This window comes from Heterocephalus glaber, unplaced genomic scaffold (genome assembly GCF_053883595.1).
Source record: "Heterocephalus glaber isolate CG9 unplaced genomic scaffold, H.glaber_assembly_v1.0 deba00001606, whole genome shotgun sequence".
In the NCBI taxonomy this organism is placed as follows: domain Eukaryota; kingdom Metazoa; phylum Chordata; class Mammalia; order Rodentia; family Bathyergidae; genus Heterocephalus; species Heterocephalus glaber.
Window position 1 is genome coordinate 41,221,051 of NW_028258377.1, and position 22,127 is coordinate 41,243,177.

A 22,127-nucleotide genomic window follows, 5' to 3' on the forward strand; every position below is an offset into this window, starting at 1 on the left:
CCTCAAGCTATAAGCAGATTTGGAACCAGAACATTAGTGAAAATCATAAATCTTAACGAAAAATAACAGCAGGGCCAGGGATGTAGTTCCACGGTAGGGCACTTGCTAGCAGGTGCTGATCCCCAGCACCACAAACAACAGCAAAAGATCACAAGTGTTTCTGAGAGGACGCAGTAGCCATACAGCTAAGAGAGATTGTAAGAGTTGAAGGACTACCGAGCATAGTTCTCTTTCTCAAGTTGTGCTGCTCTCAGCTACGTAGTTTCTCTGCATTCAGATCTTCTTACTTTGAGTGTAAAATATTAATGTGCTGGAGAAAAAAATCCCATGGAAACCAAGAAGCCTTCCACATAATGCCAAACTTATACACAATGCACAAACATGTATTGCAACAAAATGTAGCTCTTCACAAAACATTACAGAATAGAAAATAAAAACATTTGACAATGCATTTTATGAGACTGATACACAGCAACAATAAGAAATAAAATTTGTAAGCCAGACTAAGGAGCATAGATACGAAAATCCTAGCCCAACATTTGCAAACTACATACACAAACATGTCATAAACATGTCTTATTTGTCCCAGAAATGCACTTTAGCAGATTAATGGCTCAGGGAATCTTCTAATGTAATTCACTGCATTAACAGATTAAAGGAAAAACATGATTATCTAATGGAGGCAGAAAAACATTTGATAACATCTAATGTTCATTCATGATTTTAAAAGGTCAGCAATCTGGAGATCTTCTTTAATCTTCTTTAACCTGATAGAGTTATCTACCAAAACCCACAGAAAAGATTGCACTCAGTTATCTACTAAAACCCACAGAAAAGATTGCACTCAGTGATTACTCATTTAAATTATTTATTTCCTTAAAACTCAGAATAAGACAATAGTTCCAATTACTACTCCATGTACAGGGTACTCGTCGGTGTAAGGAAAGAGAAACATAGTTATTGAGTTGGAAAATACACAGCTTTTGTTATTTGCAGATGATGTGAACGCCTGTCACACTGGTCAGAGTTGTGCAGTGAAATGTAAATTTCATATATTAGATTCATATGTAAATGAGATATAGACAACATAAATATTTATGGGATTTATTATCAAGAATTGGTGCATGCAGTGGTATAGGATGCAACCTCCTAAGATGTACAGGTAGCAAGCTGGAGACCCAGATGGGCCCATAGTGTAGTCCGGAGACCTGAGAACCAGGAGAGCTGATGGCGTAAGTTCTAGTGCAGCTGGCAGACTCGAGACACAAGGAAAGCTGATGCTTCAGTTCAAGACCAAAGGCAGGAAAAAATGGCTGTCCCAGCTCAAGGCAGTCACGGCAAGAGGAATTCCCTTTCCTTTTAGTGCTAGTCAGACCTTCACTTGGCTGAATGAGACCCACTCACATTATGTTAACACACTTTCCTTTACGCAGGCTATAGATTTAAATGTTCATCTCATCCAGAAACAACCTTACACACTTGCCCGAAATATGTTTGATCAAATGTCTGAGAACCCTATTCCTTTCGATGATGGTTGCCCAATGTATCCCCAATTATTCATTAATACTTTGTCTTTTTCTGTATGATTTGTGTTGTCAGTTTTCCATATATGGTCATGTGTTGCTGAATGACAGGGGTATATTCTGAAAAATGTATTGTTAGGTGATTTCATCTTTGTGTGAACATCGTCGATTATATTTAAACTAACCTAGATGGCACAGCCTACCTAGGCTATTTGATATAGCCTCTGTTGTCTATGCTATTTGTTATCAGTGAAAACGTTGTCATGTTACTGCATGGCTATAATTGGAAATATGTATGGATTTCTATTCGTGGATTTTCATCTAGGCATAATTTATTGTAAGGGCTGTATTCTTTTCAGTTCATCTGTATATCTATATTCTCTTGCCACTTAAAAATTCATACAGCTTTGTGTTACATCTTGATATATCATCTGGCTTTATCCTAGACTCTTTGATTATGCTTAGTCCTTTTATTTTCTACATAAATTTTAGAGTCAATATATTAAATTCTATAGAAATCCTTTTGGAATACATTTCCTTTTGGGATAGATTGAACATACAGATCAATTTGAAGAGTGCTAGAATCTTTGCATAATTGAGTCTTCCTATCCATGACCATTTTATATCTCATAAATTATTTAGCTCTTCTCTACATCTTTAAATAAAGTATAAAGCATTCTTAATAAATCTTAAAAGATTTTGTCCACTATTGACTAGATAATTTTGAATAGCTATTCTTATAGCTATGTTAAATGGGATCTCATTTAAACATACATTTTCTTTCTGTGCCTGGTATATAGAAAAGCAAATGATTTTTTTTTTTTGCTTAAATTATTTTATTGCTACATTTTAGGTATACAATACATTTACATTTATCATTGGGTGCTTGTACCTGTACATGATGTGTCTTGGTTCTTATTTTTTCCCCATTACCTGTGTGCCCTCCACCCTTCCCTATTTACATAGATTTAATTTCCATTTTTTTCTTTTCTCATAATTTTTCCTTTCCCTTCTTTCCTTTCCCCTCCCCTACCCCTTTGGACCTTTACTTCCTATTTCAAATTATCAATTATTCACTTTAGTCCTTATTTACACTTTCAGTTTCTCACACTAGAGAAACTGTTCAGTATTTACACATGTGCATCCTGTTTATTTCACTTATGAGGATGGCCTCAATATGCATCCATTTAGCTATAAATGTCTCTAGTTTCTCATTCTTTATGGCTGAGTAGTACCCCATTTTATAAAAAACCCACATTTTCTTTACCCAGTTGCCAGTTGATGGGCACTTGGGCTGTTTCCAAGCTTTAGCTATTACAAACTGTGCCGCTATAAACATGGGTGCACATATATCGTTGTGGTATGATTCTTTTCATTCTTTTGGGAAGATCCCCAGCAGGGGAATAGCTGGGTCAAATGGGACCTCTAGCCCTAGTTCTTTGAGGTATCTCCATACTGATTTCCACAGTGGCTGCAGAAGTCTGCACTCCCACCAACAATGGAGAAGGGTTCCTTTCTCCCCACACCCCCGCCAGCATTTGTTATTGGTTGATTTCTTGATAGCAGCCATTCTTTCTGGGGTGAGGTGGAATCTCAAGTGTTGGAAAAGCAAATGATTTTTAGAATTGCTGTTAAATAGTTTTCTTTCTTTCTTTCTTTCTTTTTGGTACCGGGGATCGAACTCAGGTCCTTGAGCTTGCGTAGCAGGCGGCGAAACCACTGAGCTAAATCCCCGGCTCTTATATGTTTCAATGTAGAATGTCATAAGTTATTATGAGAAAAATTGAAAGACCTCTAAAATATTTGCAATAAAATGATTTAAAAATTAAAGAAAAACATCAAGGCCTTATGAAAGGGAAAATTTTTTTTTTTAATGGGCAACAATATCAATGAAAACAAAATGTAAGTAAATGTTTTACAAATCAAAGAAATGTGAATTACACTATGAAAATATTTAAACACATATAATACTTACTTGCTTAATATTAGAATAATTCCAATGTTGTCCTAGATCTCATTTTTAATATCAACTTTTAAATTTGAGAATAGTGTTGGATTTATGGAAAAGTTGCAAAAACAGTAAAATTACCATGAAAGCCAGATTCATATGATAAATAGCTTACATTAATATGGTGCATTTCACACTATGGAGAGGGTTAACTCCCTCCCACCGCCAAGTCTTCCTGCTAGAACCTTGCAAATCAGATTAACAAAAGACAGTAAGAGTTTATCAACAGTTCCATTGCACATGCACGGGAGAGATTTCAGTGCTGGGTCAGCTCAATGGTGTCTGATATAGCCTCTTTCCTTTCCCCCAGCACCGGGGGATTAAACTGAGGGCCTTCACTGAGCTCTGGGGTGGGCTGGGGTTTGCAACCCTCCTGCCTCTCACAGAACTGTGATTACAGGCATGCATGGCTCTCATAGAGCATCTTAACAAAAGAACAGTACATTTTTAGAAAATAAAACACCAAAGACAAGGGGCTTTAGATAGCCAGTGAAAGCAAACTGTAAGAAGGTAAATATTACAGGGAAACCAGATTTGTTTGTGCAAGTCTATCTCAGCACTACTTCCCATCTTCTTCATGGCTATAAAACTTCCCAGGGGTGGCGATTTATGGCAGTTTTCATTTCTCAAAAGTTTCTGCACCCATTGATTCTCTTTTGCTTCAAAACAATCCTTATGCTAAAGTGTCATATTTTTGTGTGGCTGCAACGGTTTGGCTCTTGAATGCCTCCTAAAGACCCTTGTATCAGAGGCCTGGTCTCCCTCTGGGTGCTGTCAAGAGGTGGGGGGGCCTCAAGCAGATGGGGCCTGGCAGGAAGTCTTCAGGTCAATGGGAGCATGTCCTTGAAGGAGACACTGGATCCAGCCCCTTCCTGTTCCTGTCTGGAACTTCTTGGTCATGACTTGAACAATTTTGCTTCACCACATGCCCCAGCCAGGATGTGCTGCCCAAGGCAGTGGGGTGAACCGATTGTGGATTGAAACCTCTAAAACCATGAGCCAAAATAAACCTTTTCTCTTTATAAGTTGATTCTCTTGGGTATTTGTTATAGTTCCAGAAAGCTGACTAACACAATGGTGTATTCTGGTACCTTATAACACAATTAATGAGCCAATCTTGATAAATTGTTATTAGCTAAATTCCATATGCATGTTTATTTCATTGATGCCTTTCATTGCTCCCTTTTCCATTCCAGGATTCCTCATCATATTTAGTTATCGTGTCTCATCAGGCCTCTGTATATTAATTTCTCTCTAGGTTAGCTGTCTATAATAATTCCATCAGCTTTTTCTACCTAGAGATTGTGTTAGTTTTGAGTTAAGGTAGTTTTACTTTTTTCCTTGTTGGTTCAGATGCTTTTTCTCACCTTATCCCAATGGGTACGCACACCATTAGAATGATAATGTAAGTAGTGGGAGCAGATGTACATGCCTTGCTCCTGATCTTAGGGGGAAAGCATTCTTTTACCATTCAGTGTGGTTTTAGCTGTAGGATTTTGTAGAGAAGGAAGCTCTTTTATATTACTAGTATAGTGAGAGATTTTTCTCAAGATTGTCTGTTGGATTTTGCTAACACTTCTTCTGTGCCTTAACCTGGATTCTGTCAAAGCAATAAGGTAGACAACTGTAGGACTCACTTGATTTGATTTTTGCTCCTCAGGAACCAAAGTCCTTTGTCACCTCATGGTGTATGTTTTATCTTTGGATGGTGTTGGTGTTGCATGTTGAAGTGGGAGGGTAGGGGATGAGGATATAGCTCAATAGCAGATCAGTTGCCTAGCATGAGGCCCTGGGTTCAACTCCTAGCATCACAAACAGAACAAGAAGTAGAGTGGGAGGGTAATTCCGCTTCCTTTTACTCTATTTTGGCAAGAGTAGAAGATAGATTCTTAGAGTGTTTGATGAATTTCAGTCCTTTGCAGTTAACAATGAAATTCTTCCGTCTTTATCAGTAGAAATCTTTCAGGCTGGCTCCTTCTTTTGACCTGACCCTTGGCTAGCTTTCCAGCTTTCAGGCACCAGTGCCACTTATAATTCATCTTAGAGATGAGCCTTTTGTGTGTTAAACATTTTTTTCGCTAATTGCTATTGAATTATCATTCCTTTTAGGCCTTTACTGTGGATGGAGACAGGGAAAGGTTGATTTTATTTTTCTAAAGAAAGAACCAAAACTTGCTTATTGATATTTCCAATTTAAACATAAGTTAATAGCCCTTTCACTTAACTTCTTTAAAATTTTTATTTGTATTTCTTTTTGGTTAGTCTGAAAATCTTGGTTATTGATGACATTAATGTAATTTTTATTTGCTTTATCCTGTAATGTGTGCATAACTTTGAATGTATGTATATCAGTCTTTTACTATCAGTAAGAATGTTGCATTAGTTTAAAATTACTTTGAGGCAAGTTACAAAGTCATGTATTTCTAATTGCTTAGTGTTTTCTGATAGGTATTTAACATACATATTTAAGCATAAAAATGTACATATAAAGTTAATTAGTATTTATGCCATCCCCATGAATAAGACAGTAACCTTATTATACTATCATAACTTGTGTGTGTGTGTGTGTGTTCAGTGCTGAGGAGCGAGGAGTAAATCTAGGGCCTTGCCCACGCTAAACAAGTGCTCTATGAACTACATCCCCAGGCCATTATACCTTTATTCTTTCACTGCCACTCTTGTAATCGTCTCGGTTTTTGATGCTGTTATTAAATAACCTTCACAATATCATTTTGAGGCAGAAACAGCTTATTTTGTCCAGTTTATTTTTACTTTGAAATGACCTTTGTTTTTTTATTGTAACATTGTGATCCCAGACTTTTTTCAGATTATTTACTTAGCATATCCTAGATCATCTCTTTGTTTTGCACCTTCAGGAATCCTTTGGCTTTATGTCTGTATTTGTAAACTATAATGTTTGATATTTTAAAAATCAATACAGGGGCTGGAGGTGTAGCTCTGCATGCACAAGGCCCTGGGATCAATCCCCAGCATCTGGCCCCATCAACGCAGACCTATATTTTTTGGTGCATGCAGTGCTGGTCCTTGAGGATGCAGTTGTGAGTAGGAGGATAACAATCTTGGAGGGCTGCCTTTATCTTAAGATTAAAGGAGCCCTTTAAAAGAAGTAATGAGTGTTATGAAAAGGGAAATACTGAGTTTAAGCTTTTGTTGTGACTCAGTGTGAGTCTCAGTTAAAATATTTATCTTCTGGGCTCAGTGGCAGAGCCCTTGCTCATCATGAGGAGGCCCTGGGTCCATCCCCACACTGCAAATAACCAAACAACACACACACACACACACACACACACACACACACACACACACACACACACGCACATCTTTTGTAGGTTACAAAATTTAGACAAATTGTAGATTCTAACAATCCTCTTACAACCTGACAGGAAACTGCAATGGATGGCTAGTCGTCCACATTTTTAAATACATACACTTGTCCTTCCTTAATATCATTGTCACTACAATTTCGAACAAAATGAGTGCAGTAAGGAGGGGCAGATGTTCGGAACCGAAAGATACGCCTCCAGCCTTCTCACGAACACCAGCCAGAGTGCTTTCCCTAGCATTCAGCCCTCCTTCACTTCTCAGACACCGTACCAGGTGTCTCGCGGTGGCCTTTGGGAAATGTAGGCCAAAAAGGACAAGCGCGGCGGTCCAGGCAGGGAACGCTACGACTCTCTGTTGCGCACGCGCACTTGCGCCCAGCGGGTGAGCGACGACGGCGGCGGCGGCGGCCGCGAGAAATGTCCCTGCGCTAGGTGTTGAGCTCGACTTCTGCACGGTGCGCAGCTTGCAGTCCCTGCCCGGGCGGGCTGAGGTACCGGCTGCCAGGGAGGGGCCAGGGACGCGCTGTCCTGCGGCAGGGCCGACACCCAGGCCCGGCCGCGCTGTTCCTCGCCGAGCCCAGGCGCCCGGTCCGACCCCGGCCTCGGCAGGTGGACGCGGCCGGAGGGGGCGTTAACGGGACGGTCGCTCCCTCCAGCCCCGAGCCGAGCTGCCGCCGCCGAGGTCCGCCAGCGCCTCGGCGGCAGGCCAGGCTCCTCACGGCCGGCCCGGGAAAGAGACTGCCGGAAACTGCTCGGTTTCGAGGTCCGCGAGCCCGGGCGGCGCTCCGCAGTTCCCGTTCCTGGGGCTACCCCTCCCCGACCCCCCCCCCCCGTTTAAACTCCCGTTTTTCGCTTTTGTCCGTCTTGCTTGTTTGACATTGTTTTCCTCCAGTTAATCCATGAGTGATTTAACTGTGATCTTTGATGAGTTTTGCTCACTTGCAGAATTACTTCCATTTTCTCTAAATTTCTATTTTTATTATTTGGGAGGGAGGATGCTGAGGATGGAGCCTGGTGCATCCCGAGTTCTGCCGCTGAGACGCACCTCAGCCCCTTTTCTGTGTATCTGAAATTCATTTCTAGCCAGCGATGCTATTCTTGAGCTGAAGTGCTGATGTGCGGGGTATTTGTCTTTTCACATTACCGTCTCTGCGAGCCATGAGTGATCATGCCCTTTATTTTGCCAGTACGCGTGGGTTATCCCTTCATTTCATTCATCTTTATTCATAATTACTGGCTGGAAAAGGTACAAGGCCACACTGACTAGGACATGCCTGTGCTGTTCAGATGCTTAGGTTCTAACCCAGTTGGTTCCAGTGCGGGTGGAGTGCAGGCAGGTTGACGAAATCTGTTTCTCCACTGCAGGTGCCTTCTCCCGGAAGGGAAACGAAGGGAGAAATGGCCAGGAGGTTGCTGCCAGCCCAGGTTCAGGTGAGTGAGGGGTGGCCTCTTGGGCCTTGCGGGTTCAGAGGTGGCAGAGTAATTCTGCCCGTGGGTGAGCTTTTCTAAGCTTGGGAGCCTGTGGAGGGCCCGGAAGGCCTGGGAGGTGGGCACTGGAAGGAAAGAGCTGCTGTTGCCAGTGAAATGCTTGTTGACTAGGAATTGAATTAGGCTCCAACCCCATCCACTGCCACAGCCAGAGCTCTGGGAGGCATCCAGCTACCGTTTTGCCCGATGGAGGACAAAGACAGAGAGGAGTTAAATCCCTAACACCAGGAGTTCAAAGAGAAACATGGTCTTTGCCCTCAAGGAACCAAAGACAGCCAGTGTCTGGGAGTACATCTGCAGGTCCTGCATAGGGGAGTTCAAGCAACTGCAGATCAAAAATTTTTGAAAAAAATTGAGTTCGTATTAAACATGTACAGACCTTTATTTTTGTCATTATTCCCTAAAAAATGCAGTATAATGGCTATTTACATTGCATTTCCAGTGTACTAGGTATATCAGGAGGTGATTTGAACTATATGGAGCATGTACCTAAGTTATGTGCGAATACTGCACCATATTATATAAGGGACTGTCTTAGTTACCTTGTTGCTGGTACAAAATATCCAAGACCAACAGCTTCAAGGAGAAAAGATTTATTTTGGCTCATGTTTCAGCCCATAGTCAGCTGGCTGAAGGCAGGGCAGCATGGCAGAGGCACGTAGAGGAAAGCTGCTCACCTCCTGGCAGAGGGCAGAGAGAGATAAAGGAGGAGTGAGAGAGAGACACCCTTCTGGGCTACTCCTCCAGTGACCCACCTCCTCCTACCTGATGGACCCCACCTTCTAGCCCCCAAATCTAGTCACCTTTCAAAGCTCCACCTATGGTCGCATGAAACTGTTGGGGAACATCTAGATATAAACTACAACAAGGACTTACACATACTTTGCTTTTGGTATCTGCAGGGAGTCTTGGAACCAATCACCCACAGATACCAAGAAATGACTGCATAGTAAAAATCCAGGTGATTTTCCAGAAAGATTGAAGAAAGAAACCTCTTTGTCAGCAGGAGCTGTCAGGCAGACTCCTCACCAGTGTGCAGGACCAGGCTGGTGTAGATGGTGAATGGAGGGTGTCCAGAACAAACGGAAGTCTGGCCAGTGGTGTAGGGCCCAGTTTCCCTAACGTGGGAAGTGCCCTCTTCCCAAGGGTTGCTTTGCTCTGCCCATTCTTGGCACTTACTCTGTATCATCATGGTTTTGGGAGGAAATATAATTAAGAACACTCTCCCAACCCAGAAGACCTCTCCACAAAGGTAGAAGAGAAAGAAGATCATTTTATTGTTGAATAAAAAGCCAGATTGTGGTGCACTTCACTTTCCTACCTTAAAGGGCTAAGTGCATACAACCCAGTATATCAAGGAAGTTGTGCAGTTGGGAGTCAGGTGACAAGTTAGGCTCATCTCTTTGCAGGAAAATGGGACAAACTTCGGCATATTGAAATTGTAGAGTTTATTTGAGCAGGTATCAGGCTAGAGGTGGTTGTGGGTTTCACCCAAAAGAGCAAGAGAAGAAAGCTTTTATAAGGTGAATGGAGAAATAGAGATCAAAAAATTTTGGTTAAAGTTTGAGTTATTTGGACCCCATACAAAGTTCCTGATCATACAGTTAACGCTCAGTTGGTGCTTCTGGTTGGCAGGACTTTCTTTTGTTAGGAATCTGTTTATTCTGTCTTGATGATTACAGTCAAAGAGATGGTTACCACTTCCGTGAGAAAACTTCCTTGGGTTGTGAGATTGGCAAGTGACTAAGTCATTAAAAAGATTGACATACATCTGAAAAGGAAAAAGCCAGAAATTCTGAAAGGAAAGGTGTAGAGGGAAATGCCACTTCCTTTGTTCCCAATAGGGAGAATTGAACCCCTTTTTTTAAAAAAATCAAACCCAGGGCCTATACATGCTAGGCAGGTATTCTCCCACTGAGCTACAGCCCATCCCCAGGCCACTTACTCTTAACTTGCTTTGCCCTTACACATTCGTGAAGACCCTGACCTTATGATCTCCTGCCTGGGTTTATTGGGGTTGGTAAAGAGAAAGCAAACTGTGATCCGAATCTAGACATATATACTAAGGAAATAATCTCGGTATGCTTTCATGATGATGTACAGGGATGTTAAACCCAGCATTTGTAGTGGAAACAACATAAACGTCCACCTGTAGATTAAACAAACTAGTTCATCTCTACAGTGATAAAAAATGTTGAGTTAGAGTATATAATGTAATTTTATTTTTGGTTGAACATTGAACCATATTTGCATGTAAAAAGGCATATAGTAAAAAGTTACAGCATTTTCTGGTGGCAGAAAGTTGGATTAACATTTTTTGTTCTCTTGCTCACTGATCTTTTCTAGTTTGCTTTTTTAAAATGGTCAATCCATGCTGTATGCATGTGTGGAAATACCACAGTGAATATCATGATTATGTATGATTAATGTGTCCGAATAAAAGTGTAGTGATTCTTAATAAGCAAAAGGGACTGCTGGTTCAGAGCAGTGACTTGTGCAGCAGTGAGAGGCAGGACAGAGAGGAGCAAAAGCTTCCGGGGTGGCGAGGGGATCCCTCACCACACCCCTGTCCGTGGCTCTCCTTCAGAGGCTGTGCCGCCCACCAGCGGGCCGTCCCAAGCTCTCCTGCGCTTGAGTCATTGTCCTCCCCCAGCACGCACATGGCCAAAGGCGGTGATGGAAGGGGAGCATCTGACCTCCCCTCCGCATGCCACATGCTCTCCCACCTAGTGCTGAGTGAGGGAGCGAGTCACCTTCTAAAGCCTGACTCGGTTTTAGTCACCTGTGAGCACTGGGGTAGATGACTAGATTTCCAGGTCTGAAGTTTTGTGCTCCTCTCGTTCTGATTTTATTCCTGGATCTCAGGCATTCGGCTGCTGTGTTTAAGCTCTGAGGGCACAGTGTGTCCCTCACAGGCACATGAGAAATGTGTTCAGTAACAGCCATTGTCCAAAAAACCTCACTGAACTTGAAACACTCAGAGCCCTGAGTTGTAGCAGGGTTTGCTTTTGATTGTCCCACTTTGGGGGTGCTCTTGGTTGAGCAGGAATGGCTTTGCTGTTTCAGAGGTCAGTGACCTTCAGGGATGTGGCAGTGCTTTTCAGCCAGGACGAGTGGCTGCAGCTGGACCCGGGTCAGAGGAGCCTGTACCGGGAGGTCATGCTGGAGAACTACAGCAACCTGGTCTCTGCGGGTAAGGCCTCTCCCGGGACGTGGATCTGCCGTGGGAGCATCGTGGGCCCTGTGAGGTGGGAGGTTTGAAGGGCTTGGTCAGTCTGGCCACAGAGGGGCTCAGAGTGGCAGCTGCTTGCTGTTCCCCTCAGCTGTGCAGACAGGTGTGGGTTTCACTGGGGTGACAAAGAGCACCTTCTCTTTTTTATGCTTTCCCCAGCCCCCCTGCCCAGCTTTGTCTCCCTGGGAGCCCTAAAATGTTCCAGCTGAGGAAGCACAGAACCACCCTGAGATCAGCTCCTGGCCATTTTTAGGAGCTCAGCTTTAAACCCTTCCATGACCAGACCTCTTCCTTCCCCAGTGTCCCTCCCTGTCCCAGGGACTTCAGGGGGGGATTTCTGCCAGGATGCCCCGTCATGTCTTCTTCTCATTCATCACAGGGATTCTGTTTGCCAAGCCAAAGGTCATCTCCCAGTTGGAGCAAACGGGAGATCCCCAGATGGAAGGAACTGGAACGCCACCAGGCATGTGTCTAGGTGAGTGCTGGGGAAACGGGAGGAGCCGCTCATCAGGGGGCAAAGACACTCCTCAGGGGGTGGAGACACTCATCAGGGCCTCCCTGATGTGCCAGTGAAGTGCCAGACCTGGAAGGAAGTGCTGGGAGTGGCAAAGTCATCAGGTTCAGAGGGAGAGATGAATTCTCCCAGTACGGATCGCACTTTTGTCAAATGAATCTTGTAATTTGCAGAACGTGTAATGCAGTGTATAATGTCTAAATGTTCTGCTTTGATTTTTGTCCTTTGCTTTTGGTACCAGAGGCTGGCTGGCTTATGCAGAAATTATTTCTCTCTCTGGCAGGAGATAATCTTTCTTTCAGTTCAGTCTTAGGTCTCCATTTATGAACTCAGTCTTCAGATGTTTCCCCTGGGGTTTGATCAGAACATGTTCATGAATTCTTTTTTCGGAGAAGTTTGTATGTGTGATATTTGTATGAGTCTAAAATCAGTTTCTTTTTTCCTCTCCTTTGAGAATTGTCTTTGGATCTAGAATCAGCATCAGTGTTTTCCTCATCAGGGTGTCCAGACTGCTCCATGGTGTTTGGGCCCTGGTTATTTCTCCTCTCTACAGTACAGGTCACCACTTTGTTTTTTTGGTACCAGGCATTGAACTTGGGACCTTGTGTTTGTGAGGTAGGCACCGGAACCACTGAGCTACCCCCTGGGCCCAGGTCACCTCTTTTTTTCTTTTCTGTCTTGTCTGAAATCTTAGAGGGTATCTTCTTTGCCTTTGGAATTCAGAAAATTCGTTACATTTTATGAGGGATTTTTTTCTTTAATTAGTTGGCACTCACTGGGCCCTTTCCTTTGCAATTCAAGTCCTTTCTTTTAGGAATCTTTTGTTTCCAACAATTGGGGGAATCGGGTTGCAGGAATAATTGTATAATGCAATAGAAATTCCAGGTGGAAATTTAGAAAATAAATATATCGTCAGGACCAGAATGGTGGCTATGGATGAGTTGCAGGTCAGGCTCTGAACTTTCTGGTTGGTAAAGAAATCATTAATACAAAATTGACTTGTTTTTTGAGCCTCTTACCAAATTACTTTTAGTTTGTACAAGTTATACTTGGGGATTTTTTTTTTTTTTTGTAGCAGGAATTGAATTTGGTCTTGCCCTTGCCAGGCAGGCACTGTGCTGCTGAGCTACATCCCCGGCCCTATACTTAGTATTGTATAGTATTGTATTGTATTGTATTGTATTGTATTGTATTCTATTCTATTGTACTGGGGATCAAACTCAGAACCTTGCGCTTGTGAGACAGTCATGGTGCCACCGAGCTAAATCCCTGGCCCTATAATTGGTATTTTTAAAAGAACAGAGAGTGAAGATTAAGATTGAAGGGAACAAAAAGAGGAGACTCATCTGTAATGTAGTAACAACCACTGTTAGTATTTTACTGTTCTCCATTCAGACTGAGTCTGAGTGTTTGTGATTGGGAGACAGAAAGACAAAGATTGATTCTATGTATTCTCAAGACTGTTTTAAATTGTGAATGTCCTTCATTTATTCAACTTTAAGTAAATGCAGGCTTACCTCTTCAAAACCACTCTATTTTATTGTTAAGCCTTATTTTAATATACAATCTTCCTTTTGGAAATTTTAGTTTCCTGTTTTTCCTGTTTTTAATATTGCTGAGATAGCTGTGGGAATACACAGGTATGATGTAAAGAGGTATAAAGTAGTTAAAAGAGTAAAGAATAAATATTGTAACATAAAGGTATGAGTATTATGATTGAAAATTTAAAGATCGTGAACCCAAAATCTTCAAAGAATATTTTGAAAAATATTTAACGTCACGATAATCAATGAAATTAAAACTACAGTAATGAAATACTGTTTCCCTTTATGAAATTACCAAACATTGAAAAAATTTTCAGCAACTGTACCTCAGACAAAGGATTACTATCTAGAATATATAAAGAACTGAAAAAAATCAGACCCTCCAAATTCAAAGACCCAGTTCAAAAATGGGCATCTGAAATGAACAGACATTTCTCAGACAAGGAAGTAAAAGCAGCAAACAAATATATGAAAAAATGTTCAATATCACTGGTCATTTGAGAGATGTAGATGAAAACAACGCTGAGATTCCACCTCACCCCAGAAAGAATGGCTGCTATCAAGAAATCAACCAATAACCAGTGCTGGTGGGGGTGTGGAGAGAAAGGAACCCTGCTCCATTGTTGGTGGGAGTGCAGACTGGTGCAACCACTGTGGAAATCAGTATGGAGATACCTCTAAGAATTAGGACTGGAGGTCCCATTTGACCCCGCTATTCCCCTGCTGGGGATCTTCCCCAGAGAATTAAAAGAATCATACCACAGCGATATATGTGCACCCATGTTTATAGCGGCACAGTTTGTAATAGCTAAAGCTTGGAAACAGCCCAAGTGCCCATTAACTGGAAGCTGGATAAAGATGTGGTTTTTTAATAAAATGGAATACTACTCAGCCATAAAGAATGAGAAACTAGAGACATTTATAGCTAAATGGATGCATGATGAGGCCATCCTCTTAAGTGAAATAAATAGGACACACGTGTAAATATCGAATAGTTTCTCTTGTGTGAGAAACTGAAAGTGTAACTAAGGATACACACGGATGAAATTTTAAGTGCTTTTCAGTTTTCTTTTAGTTGAGTTCTACTGTATTTGAATATTATTGTAGTTTTTTCCCTTGCATTGTTCTTTTTTGAATGATTTTAATGTGTGTTTGATTATAAAGTTATTTTTAAAAATTACCAAACATTAAGATATACATATCCAGTATTTTGCGAATGCGCCAAGTAGTAAGCTGCATCTTTAGTGGGGTTTTGAGTGGCACAGTCTTTCCAGAGATCTGGCTTTATTAAAATCAGTGGCACACACCTGTAATCCTAGCTGCATACTTGGGAGCCTGAGGAGAGAGGATTTGAGGGCAACCTGGGCAATTTAGCAAGAACCTGTCTCAAAATTAAACAAGCAAAAAAGCAAACAGTAGCACCCAAAACACAATGATAACGTGTCCATAGAATGATACAGTAGAACAACCACACAAATGATTATGTGACACTAGATTTTCTGATATTAAAATTGATTCCATCTTTTTTTATAGTAAAATCCATAATTCTACCAAGTTGCAAAGACTTTGCAAAAGAATGTTAGTTAGGACTGTAGGGATAACAGGTCCAAAAAGAAGCTCAATGACTCTCAGAAAGGAATTTATTAAATGATATGTTCATATTTCAGGCATATGTAGCCATTAAAATGCTGGTATTGTCCTACATTTATTGACATGGTGAGGAGGGGGAAAGTGGAGGAAGTTTCAGGCCATTTTTATTTTTTAAGTGAAAGTGATTTTTTATATACAAAGTGAAGTCCTACATAAAACAATGGTTGTATTTTTCATGATGTGCCTACGAGTGAACTGTGTTTTCATTTTTATAGTATACTAGTTGTCTTTCCTGCTGCATGACAAAATACCCCACACCCACAACTGAAGGGCAGAGAGGTTTACTGTAGCTCATGGTTTCAGTCTGGGTAGCGAGGAAGCAGAGCATCAGGGGACAGTGCCAGAGAGGAGGGAGCAGGAATCGGACCCAGTGCCCAAGGTCACACCCTCGTGACCCACTCGGATGCACCCAGAAGAGTTCTTTACTAATCTCAACCCAGTCAAGGGGATGGTCCAGCTTACCTGTCACATACAGTTTTCTGGGTTAATTTTTAAAAAATGGTTATATATTTCTTTTTAGTCAAGAAAGTACGTGTCTTAATAAAATACATTTATTTCTTTTGAATCAATGAGTCATTTTGTGTGGTCTATCCTGCATAATCGAAAAGGTGGGCAAAACAATTCTTTTCAAGCATGTACTCTTCTAGTGTTTCTAGTATCTGAATCTTGATTAAGTGACCCAAGCCTTAAGCTGAGGCTTACCCTGGAATCATCTGTTCCATTTCCTCTGCACAGTCTCTTCACAGGGAAGGAATCTGCCAGCTCATTGGATTGTTACACAGTCTTCTTTCAGAAATTTTAGTTTCCAGTTTTGCTCTTTTTAAAACATTGTTGAGATAGCTATGGGAATACAGAGGTGTAATATCAAGAGTAAAATGTCCAAAGAGTAAATGACTGTGTTTTATGGTTAAAAAGCCACTGTGTCGAAAACATCCCAAATGTGCCCACCTCTTTGCTTCTCTACCACTGCACGCCAGTGCCAGCTTCCAACTAGGGCACCTGCACCAGCCTCCTAAATGGCTGCTCTGTACCTGTCCTTTCTTTCCCATTTATCACACAATGAAAATGGACCTTTTAAAACAAAAACCATATACTGTGTTCCTGCTAACTCCCAAGAAATTCCAAATGCTTTCCTGAATCCTACAAGACTCCCTGATAGGGTCCCTGCCTGCCTCTTTCCCCATTAGCAGCACTCCTCTTGTTCCCTCAGCCTATTCCTGCCTGAGGGCCTTTGTCCTTTCTAACTGGAATCATCTTTATATCCACATTTTTGCCTGTCCTGCTCTTGCTAGTTAGATTTTATCTTTAAATGTCATTTCCTTATCACCCCTTGTAAAGTATCAGCTCATTCACTCCTGTTACACATTGCCTTGTTTTTGTTTGGTTCCTCGCAGTTCTCCTCAATCCCTAGTACTTCTGTGTTGATTTGGTTGCTCAGTCATTATCAGTATCTGGCTATTAGAATGTAACCCTTGGGGGCCAGGGATTTAACTCAGTGGTTCCACTGCCTGCCTCAAAAATGCAAGGTCCCAAGTTCAATCCCTGGAACCCCCCCCCCAAAAAAAAACATTAAGGGCTGGAGATTTAGTTCAGTGGTTCTCCTGCCTGCCTTGAAAGCGCAAGGTCCTGAGTTTGATCCCCGGTACCAAAAAAAAAGAATCTAAGCCTATAAGAGTCAGCCCTTTTCTAGCCTGTTGCTTGTTATTCTCAGAGCTTTGACCTTTCTTTCTGTAGGTGGGCCCTTGGTAAGTATTAATGGAGTGAATGCCCACCACATGATTTGTAGCACTCTGTTGAATCCCACAGTAACAGTACTGAAACCCTGTGTTGGACAGAGCTCTTTGGGGACAACTTATTTTTGGCCCTTCTGCAGATTTCCATTATGATATACCTGTATACACTGGCGATAGACCTAGAGAGTGAAGCAAAGTAATAATACAAGCTCTACTAGAAGTGTCTTGCTACTGGTTACCTTCTCCTCCCCTTGGAAGAGTTTCCCTTTGAGTTCCTCAGCCCCTCTACATGTAGGTTTCTCTGGACCGTTCCCACTCATACATGTCTATCATTATGCTTCTTTCTTTTGGGCTCCTGTCTCCATCCTTCACCAAGATGTCAAGGCTACATTTGTTAGCTGTACTTAAGTATTGTGATGTCATTTTCTTTTTTTCCCAATGCAAGGAGGCTTACATGTTTTATTTACTTTAGGATGGGAGAGCTTGTTTGAAGCCACCATTTCCAAAGAAGAAAATCAAGAAGCCATGAAAAAATTCCTAGTGGATCATCCTTTGGACTTCAGTTTGGGCAAAACCTACATAGATGAGGACAAGTTGGAGAAGCAACAAGGTAGAAAGAATAAACTTCTCAGGAAAGTATTAGTTACCATCAAAAACACATACATAAAAGAAAAGAACTTCAAAGGTATTGAACTTGGGAAAAGTCTTGGTCCAAAACCATCGTCACTTACTAGAAAACCTGGACTTGTTTCCAAAGGAAGGAAACCTCGTTCACAGCAGTATTCAATTCTGTTTAAACAACTGGGAGTCAACACAGTGCGTAAATGTTATAAATGTAATATCTGTGGGAAAATCTTCCTCCACAGTTCTTCCCTGAGTAAGCATCAGAGGATCCATACTGGAGAGAAGCTCTACAAATGCAAGGAATGTAGGAAGGCCTTCAGCCAAAGTTCGTCCCTGACACAGCACCTGAGAGTTCACACAGGAGAGAAGCCTTACATATGCCATGAGTGTGGGAAAGCCTTCAGTTTTACCACCTCTCTTATTGGGCACCAGAGAATGCACACTGGAGAGAGACCCTATAAATGTAAGGAATGTGGCAAAACATTTAAAGGTAGCTCATCCCTTAACAATCACCAGCGAATTCATACTGGAGAAAAGCCCTATAAATGTAATGAATGTGGGAGAGCCTTTAGTCAGTGCTCATCTCTCATCCAGCATCATAGAATTCATACTGGAGAGAAGCCGTATGAGTGTAGTCATTGTGGAAAAGCCTTCACTTCAATATCAAGGCTGAGTAGACACCATCGCATTCACACTGGAGAGAAACCTTTTCACTGCAATGACTGTGGGAAAGTGTTCAGTTACCACTCGGCCCTTATTATACATCAGAGAATTCACACTGGTGAGAAACCATATGCATGTAAAGAATGTGGGAAAGCCTTTAGCCAAAGCTCAGCACTTATCCAGCATCAGAGAATTCACACTGGAGAAAAGCCCTACAAGTGTCATGAATGTGGGAAGGCCTTCTCCTGGATCTCACGGCTTAACATCCACCACAGAATTCACACTGGAGAGAAACCGTATCATTGCAAGGAATGTGGGAAAGCTTTCAGTTCCCACTCAGCAGTGAATACTCATCGAAAAATTCATACTGGAGAGAAACCTTATAAATGTAATGACTGTGAAAAAGCCTTCAACCAAAGCTCAGCCCTAATTCAGCACCAGAGAATCCACACTGGAGAGAAACCATTCAGCTGTAAAGTGTGTGGGAAAGCCTTCAGACAGAGCTCATCCCTGATGACACATATGAGAATTCACACTGGAGAAAAGCCTTATAAATGCAAAGAATGTGGGAAAGCTTTTAGTCAGAGCTCATCTCTTACTAATCATCAGAGGACTCATAATTGAGAAAAACCGTATGAGTAAAATGCATGTGAGAAATCTTCCAGGTGAGATCCATTCCATATTGAATAGCACAGAATTCATCCTGAGGAGAAAGTGATGAGTAGGTAGGTAATTGTGGGTAAAACTTTATAAGTTAGACCTCATCAAACAGACACTTCATGCAGGATAACCTTGGGAATGTTAAGAAAGCATCCATAAAATGTTTTTCATCTGTTCATAAGTTGTTATTGGCTCTAAAACTGTGACTGTCTGAGACTGGAAGACTAGTATTTTACTTTCTAATGGTGTTTAATAACTGCCAGCTTTCACAAGCATCATTGGAAACTGTATTTAGGTAAAAAGTGCAGCCATAAGTTAAGTTTAGGAATTTATTTTTTGAAACTGCATCTAGATCTTAGACAATCCAGTTAGACTAGAAAGAGTATTTGGAAAAAAGAAATGTACACAGGTAACTGTCTACCTCACTGTCACTAACATGTTTTTTAATATTCTGAATACAAATTATGTACTTGGCTGTTATTAAAACTTTTAGGTTACTTCTTCACTCTCAAAGCCATTCATTTGAGAAGAAATCATTCTGAAATATGCAGGTGTACTGTCCTTTGCATTTTCTTCCTACTTGTTACCACTTCTGATTCAAATCTAAAGTCAACTTATGTCACAAAGTATATAGTATTTAATCTGTTCTCAGAAAGTGATTACTTTTGCCATACTAAATTGAAAAGTAAAGGTTATTATTACTTTTGCTATTTAATTTACTGATAAATGTTGTAGGAATTAGAAATTATCTCACAGGGAGCAAAACAGTCAGCTTCCATACCATGCTTGCTTCCTTGAGCTCTCTGGTCACCAGTCACTGAGACAACCAGGAACACGTGGAGCCCAGGCTGTCCTCCCAGGAGGTGGAGTTAACCAGGTGACTCATGCCTGCACTTCTCTTTGGCACTGTCAGATGAAACTCGCTTCCTTCCTGCACTCTGAAGGCCACTGGGTAGAATTCAGGCTTTATGTTCAGATCCTTTTTCCTCTAAAAAAATGAACTAATATCCTCTAATGATTCAGCATTTGTAAAATGTGAGCCACAGTAGTAGCAAGCCAGAAAAGTTATATCACAACTTAAATAAAATTGTTGAGTTTTACAGAACTTCATATCTAGTTTTGCCAAATTTGTAATAAGCAAACACTTGAGAGCTCAAACATATTATAAAATGCTAGTTTCTTTCATCTTGCCAGCGAGCTTAAAAAGAATTAGAAAAGAAAAAAAAAAAAAAGAATTAGAAAAGCTCATAGTAGGAGTGGAGAATAAGCAGAACAAAAATAATTATATTCATCTTACCTCTAGGGAATAATGGGTCTCATTATTTCATACTTGAGATGAGTGTACTTTTCTGGGCATTTAATTATCTGTAAAGCACCCCCCCCCTTTTTTTACAACTGTTCTTTTAAATTCTCTCATTTCCTGGCAATTCCTAGGAAAATAACTTTCCCAAGTATGAGTAGCCTCAAAATTATCAAAGGAATTCAATCTGGATTAAAGTCCCACAAAGAAAATAGGCCCAGTTTTTATTTTTTAATTTTTATTTTTTGGTACCAGGGATCAAACTCGGGACCTTGTGCTTGCGAGGCAGGCACCACTGAGCTAAATCCCTGGCCTGTGCCCAGTTTTTAAAGGAGGATCTACCAAAATTTCAAGTAATAGTTTATTCATGTCTTACACAGAATCTTCCAGAGAAGAATGAGCCTAAAATCACCCAGTACTAAAATCAGATAAGGGACATACTAGAAGAAAAATTTCTGGTTGCTATTGTCCATGAGCAAGAGATGTGAACATCCTAAACAAAATTTAGTGAATGTAATCCCAGAGCATCTAAACAAAGCTAATAATATCATGATGACTGCCACAACTTTTTTTTTACTAAAAACCTAAGGAAAAGTAAAATGTAAAAAGCCTCTATGACGGAAGACATAACCATGGAGGAAGATTGAAAGGAATATGGAAAAGAATGAATGATTTGGTAGTACTCTGAAACACAAAAGTGGTACACATAAAAAATTTTGGATTTTTATCCTTTAATTGTGTGAAAGGCAAAACTATAACTCTCCCCCCCACCCCACCCTCCATACCGGGGATTGAACTCAGGACCTCACACTTGCAAGGTAGGTGCGGTGCCACTGAGTTAAATCCCCACCCCCAAAACTATAAGTCTTAGAAGAATGTGAAGGAATAACTTGACGACCTCAAGGCAGAGAAGGATTTCTTAATACAACCAAGCCATATTAAGTTTTTGATGTATTTCCTCACATTAAAGAACTGATTATTAAAATATACAAAAAAGGAAATGAAAAATTATGACACTAATGCATCTTTCCACAATATGCCCAGCAGACTATTATATAATCTGGAGATTTTAAAGGATCTTTACAAATGAATAGGAAAAAGTCAGGATATATGACTTTGTTTGTTAGTACATAGTATACAAAATGTGTTTCACTAAGCCATATTTGTACATACATATAACATACTTTGATCATTTCCACACTGTTTATTTTACAGATGAGGAAATACCAATTTCCCAGAACGTGAAAAGATGACAACTTCATTAGTAGTTTAAAAATTAGAACCACAGGTGTGATGTAATACCTACAGGTGAGAAAAAAATTAAGAGGTAAAGCAGTACTGAGCTTTGAAATATATGTGAAATCACTAGAATTTTACTCTGCTAGAGGCTCAGCTGGGCAGGATTTTCACCACAGCTGGCAGCTGATGATGGTGTGGGCTGAGAGCTTAGCTGGGCTACTCTGCGTGGGTTGGGCCTCTCACAGGAGGGTGGCTGGTTCTGAGGGAGCATCCCATAGGCGAACGTTCCAGGAGAGGAAAGAAGTTGCAAATCTTATACACTAGCTTTGGAGGCCACATAGCATTGACATGTTCCCGCCAGCTCGAACCACCAGGTGTACTGCATGACTGCTTTTGGGCAGCTTGTGCCACCTGATGGCTGTCCAGTGCTGCCTGATGGGACAGTCATGCATGTATCACTGGTGGTTCCAAGCTGCCCGGCAGCAAGACATACAAATTAAGGCGCTGTTCTGAATGTGTTCATTCTTACGGTGAAAAATGGCTAACGTATTGTGCTCAGATTCAAGAAATGATCGTGTCATGGTTCATTAGTTGCAAACTTTGGA

The 22,127-nt window shown here is 41.1% G+C and overlaps 1 protein-coding gene across 2 annotated transcripts; it reads left to right on the plus strand.

Annotated features, from left to right (window-relative positions):
• The first annotated feature begins 7,208 nt into the window (after positions 1-7,208).
• Znf879 (zinc finger protein 879) lies at positions 7,209-20,088 on the plus strand. 2 transcript variants are annotated; one of them, XM_021242184.2, is made up of 5 exons: positions 7,224-7,366; positions 8,241-8,306; positions 11,430-11,556; positions 11,975-12,070; positions 17,509-20,088. In XM_021242184.2, the coding sequence occupies exons 2-5, from the start codon at positions 8,274-8,276 to the stop codon at positions 18,945-18,947; spliced, it is 1,695 nt and encodes a 564-aa protein (XP_021097843.2). In that variant the 5' UTR covers positions 7,224-7,366; positions 8,241-8,273; the 3' UTR covers positions 18,948-20,088. The 2 variants fall into 2 exon arrangements, with proteins under 2 accessions (XP_087050752.1, XP_021097843.2); XM_087194626.1 differs by lacking the exon at positions 17,509-20,088 and having other exon boundaries at positions 7,209-7,330; positions 11,975-14,838.
• Positions 20,089-22,127: the final 2,039 nt, after the last annotated feature.

What these genes read in the sequence shown, in the direction of transcription:
- Znf879 (XM_021242184.2), top strand. Translation starts at nt 8,274, where the DNA reads ATGGCCAGGAGGTTGCTGCCAGCCCAGGTTCAG. An exon ending in TGCTGCCAGCCCAGGTTCAG is followed by an intron (nt 8,307 to 11,429) that starts GTGAGTGAGGGG and finishes TTGCTGTTTCAG; the next exon opens with AGGTCAGTGACCTTCAGGGA. An exon ending in GCCACCAGGCATGTGTCTAG is followed by an intron (nt 12,071 to 17,508) that starts GTGAGTGCTGGG and finishes TATTTACTTTAG; the next exon opens with GATGGGAGAGCTTGTTTGAA.